Source organism: Falco peregrinus, chromosome 19, assembly GCF_023634155.1.
Source record: "Falco peregrinus isolate bFalPer1 chromosome 19, bFalPer1.pri, whole genome shotgun sequence".
Classification (NCBI taxonomy): Eukaryota; Metazoa; Chordata; class Aves; order Falconiformes; family Falconidae; genus Falco; species Falco peregrinus.
In genome coordinates, this window is record NC_073740.1 from 3,840,920 (window position 1) to 3,844,390 (window position 3,471).

General features: G+C 70.6%; 1 protein-coding gene across 1 annotated transcript in view; it reads right to left on the bottom strand.

Moving 5' to 3' along the window:
- The window catches only part of LOC114011861 (leucine-rich repeat-containing protein 71), an 18,621-nt gene extending 15,467 nt beyond the window's left edge, over nt 1–3,154 (bottom strand). The window contains exons 1-14 of the mRNA XM_055792406.1: nt 2,909–3,154; nt 2,712–2,828; nt 2,501–2,632; nt 2,285–2,360; nt 2,103–2,177; nt 1,944–2,012; nt 1,654–1,813; nt 1,494–1,577; nt 1,319–1,405; nt 1,084–1,182; nt 857–896; nt 703–770; nt 508–616; nt 210–428 (exon numbers count right to left, since the gene is read on the bottom strand). Coding sequence (XP_055648381.1) covers nt 210–428; nt 508–616; nt 703–770; nt 857–896; nt 1,084–1,182; nt 1,319–1,405; nt 1,494–1,577; nt 1,654–1,813; nt 1,944–2,012; nt 2,103–2,177; nt 2,285–2,360; nt 2,501–2,632; nt 2,712–2,828; nt 2,909–2,996 — 1,423 coding nt within the window. The 5' untranslated portion in view covers nt 2,997–3,154. The remainder of the gene's footprint in view (nt 1–209; nt 429–507; nt 617–702; nt 771–856; nt 897–1,083; nt 1,183–1,318; nt 1,406–1,493; nt 1,578–1,653; nt 1,814–1,943; nt 2,013–2,102; nt 2,178–2,284; nt 2,361–2,500; nt 2,633–2,711; nt 2,829–2,908) is intronic.
- Nucleotides 3,155–3,471: the final 317 nt, after the last annotated feature.

A 3,471-nucleotide genomic window follows, 5' to 3' on the forward strand; every position in this document is an offset into this window, starting at 1 on the left:
TGGCATATGCCAGCCCCATGGCGATGCCAGCCCCGTGGTGAAGCCAGCCCCGTGGTATGCCCCACCACGTGCCAGCTGGCAATGCCAGCCCCACGGTGATACCGCACCACATGCCCCACGGCGGTGCCAGCCCGACGGTGATGCCCTCACCATGTGCCTGTTGGTGATGCCAGCCCTATGGTGAAGCCAGCCCCACGGCGATGCCTCACCGTGTGCCCACGGGTGATGCCAGCCCACGGCGATGCCCCCACCACATGCCATTGGTGATGCCAGCCCCACAGCAGTGCCAGCCCCACGGCCCACCCGGCTCACCTCCAGGGAGAGGCACAGCAGCCCCTCCTGCCCCGGCACCTTTGGTTTCTTCTCCCGCTGCTGCTCCTCCAGCGCTGCCAGGAAGGCGCCGAGTCCCCGCTCGGTGACATGGTTGTCTGCGGAGGGACACGGGGGTCAGGGACAAGGTGTGGGGGGCCAGGGGAGGGATGAAGGGGTCCCCCCCCCCTCACTCACAGGCCAGGTTGAGGTTGAGGAGCGCCCGGTTCCCCGGCAGGATGACGCTGCCCTTGTGCTCCCTGGCCTCTGCCAGCAGCGGGTGAGGCAGCTCGGCCGGATCTGGCGCCTGGACACAGGGGGGGTCCCCGAGGGACTGTGGGACCCCAGGGTCAGGCCCCCCCTCCCCACCCCATCCCGCCGGTGCCCCCAAACCTCCAGGTTCGGCTTCTCCTGGCGGCGTGGTTTTGGATCTCTGCCGCGGGCAGCTCTTGGCTCCGGTGCTGCCGGGGGGGGGGGAGAGCAGGGAGGGAGCTGAGCCAGGCACAGCCCCCCCCGTGCCCTCCCAGCCCGTCGGACCCTCACTCACACTTCTTGCGCTGCCTGCCCTCCTCCTTCTGCAGCAGCTCCTGCAACGGGGGTGAGCAGCTGTGGACCCCCTGCCGACCCCCTCCCCACGTACCGCAAAGCTGGAGGGGTAACTGAGGCACACCCTCGGGCACCCCCAAAGCCGGGCAGCCTGGGGGTACGCGGCAGCCGCCTGCTGGGCTTCCCTCCGCCCGCCTCGACCCCCGTATCAGCCGCCCACCTCCTCACCTTTTTTTTGGGGGGGGGTTTGCCGTGCTTGGCCCAGGGCAGCTTGTCAGGGGCTGCGCTGGAAGGATCCTCACTCTGGCCCTTGGTCTCTTTTGGGGTCTGGGGGACAGAGGGGGGCTCAGGGTGCTGGCAGCCCCCTGGGAGCCTCCGACCGTTCCCAGGGGTGGGGAGGGAACGTGCCCCCTTCAAAACGGGGCGGGGGGGGGGGGGGGGAGGGCGGGGGGGGGTGTCTCACCGTGCAGGACTGTCCCAGCGCCTCTGCCAGGAGCAGCCGCCTCCGCTCCACCACCTCGTCGTGCGTCAGCGCGAAGGGTGCCAGGACCTGGCAGGCAGCGGGGTCGCACTCGGGGCAGGGTCCCACCCCCCCCCAGCCGCCCACCCCCCCTGCCCAGGACGTGGGGGGCACCCACCTCAGCCAGCCTGGTGGCCCCCACGTCACCAATGTCGTTGTTCTCCAGGGACAAGAAGAGGAGGGAGCGGTTCAAACGCAAGCCCTGTGGGGCAGCGGAGAGAGGGGATGGGTGCTGGGCTGCAGGGTGCTGGGCCCCCAGGCAGCCCCCCAACACCCACCCTGGCGATGTAGGCAGCCCCCAGGTCCGAGATGCGGTTGAAGCTGAGGATGAGTGAGGCCAGGCTGCGGCCGGAGGGGCTCAGCGTGGAAAGACCCTTCCCGATGAGCTGAGCATCCTCGTCCCCGATGTGGTTGTTGCGCAGGGAGAGGTGAACCAGCCTGCGGGATGCGCTGGGCTGGGCTGCCTGCACTGGGGGGGGGGTCCCCCAGCAGGCCACGGACCCGCTGGGGGTCCCGGGGGGGCTCGGTGGAGCGGGCAGAGGGATGAACGCGGCTCAATCCCACTCACGGGCTGTCGCTCCCCATCAGCGTGTGGAAGGCCGGTGTGGGCAGGGGGTTCCCCTCCAGGCTGAGGGTCCTGCGGAGCAAACACCCCCCCCCCGCTGGTATTCCCCATCCTCCCTGGCACCCCCCGGTTCCTCAATTAGCGGTAATTAGGAGCACGTACCGCAGGCGAGGACAGCGTGCCAGCAGTGCCAGGAGCACCGGCAGCAGCCGCTCCGACAGCCCGACCTTCCAGAGGCTGCGGGGGACGAAGCATCAGGCCAGGGGATGTGTTGGTGTTTCGGGGGGCACCCTGCGGCCCCCCCCCCGGCTCTGCCCGTGCCCCCCAGCCCTGCCTGCACTCACTGCACTGCCTGCAAGCCGGCCAGGGTGGGCAGGCACTGGCTCAGGACCCCCAGCATGGGCTCCTCCATCTTCCAGCCTGCCAGAGACGCGGAGGTCAAGGTCGCGTGATGGGACTGGGGTGGGGGGGAGAACCCCCAAATGTGGCCTCCCATAGGCTCATTTCAGGCTCCTCATCCCTGGGTGTCGGGGGGGACGCTGGGGGTCCCCAGGACCCACCTCGCAGGAAGACGGCGCGGGTGCTCCGGGGGTCCTGGGGCTCCCTCTCCACCTGGATGCAGGGCTGGAAGTAGCTGTACTTGCGCTCGATGCGGGCGAGGACCCCCACCAGCGTGGGCTCGGTGGGCTCCTCTGTAGGACAGGGGACGAGGGGAGGGTCGGGGGGTGCTGCCAGCAGCCCCCTACTCCCCCCCCCCCCAGCCCCACTCACCATCCGCAGGGAAGCTGGGGGACGGCCGGAGGGTGACTTTGGGGACGGTGGCCATGCCAGCGCGGGTGCAGAGCTCGGGGAAATCCTGCTCCAGGATCCCGCTGCAGCAGTACTCCTCTGGGGGGGGGGGGGGGAAGGGGGGCACGATGGGGACCCCCAGATCCCCCCCACACCCCCTGCGAGGGCTGGGAGCTCACCTGCGCCCTGCTCAGCCTTCCTCCCCGGGCTCTTCGTCTCCTCCGCAGCCGCCTTCTCCCGGGGTGCCCGCTCCCCCCGCCGCCTCATGGCCCTCAGCTGGGGGGCACCGGGGGGGCTCAGCGCCCCCCAGCACCCCCAGCACCCACAGCCCTGGGCCAGGGGGTCCCTATGTGTGCAGGGGGGGACCCAGGGCCCTATGGTGGTCCCAGGGCTGGGGGTTCTATGGGAATCCAGTTATGGGGGGGGGAGGGTCCCAGGGCTGGGGCCCTACAGGGATCCCTATGTGAGTGGGGGGGGGGTCCCAGGGCTGGGGGCCTACAGGGATCCCTATGTGAGTGGGGGGGGGGGTCCCAGGGCTGGGGGCCTACAGGGATCCCTATGTGAGTGGGGGGGGGTCCCAGGGCTGGGGGCCTACAGGGATCCCTATGTGGGGGGGGGGGGGTCCCAGGGCTGGGGCCCTACAGGGATCCCTATGTGAGTGGGAGGGGGGTACCAGGGCTGGGGGCCTACAGGGATCCCTATGTGGGGGGGGGGGGGTCCCAGGGCTGGGGGCCTACAGGGA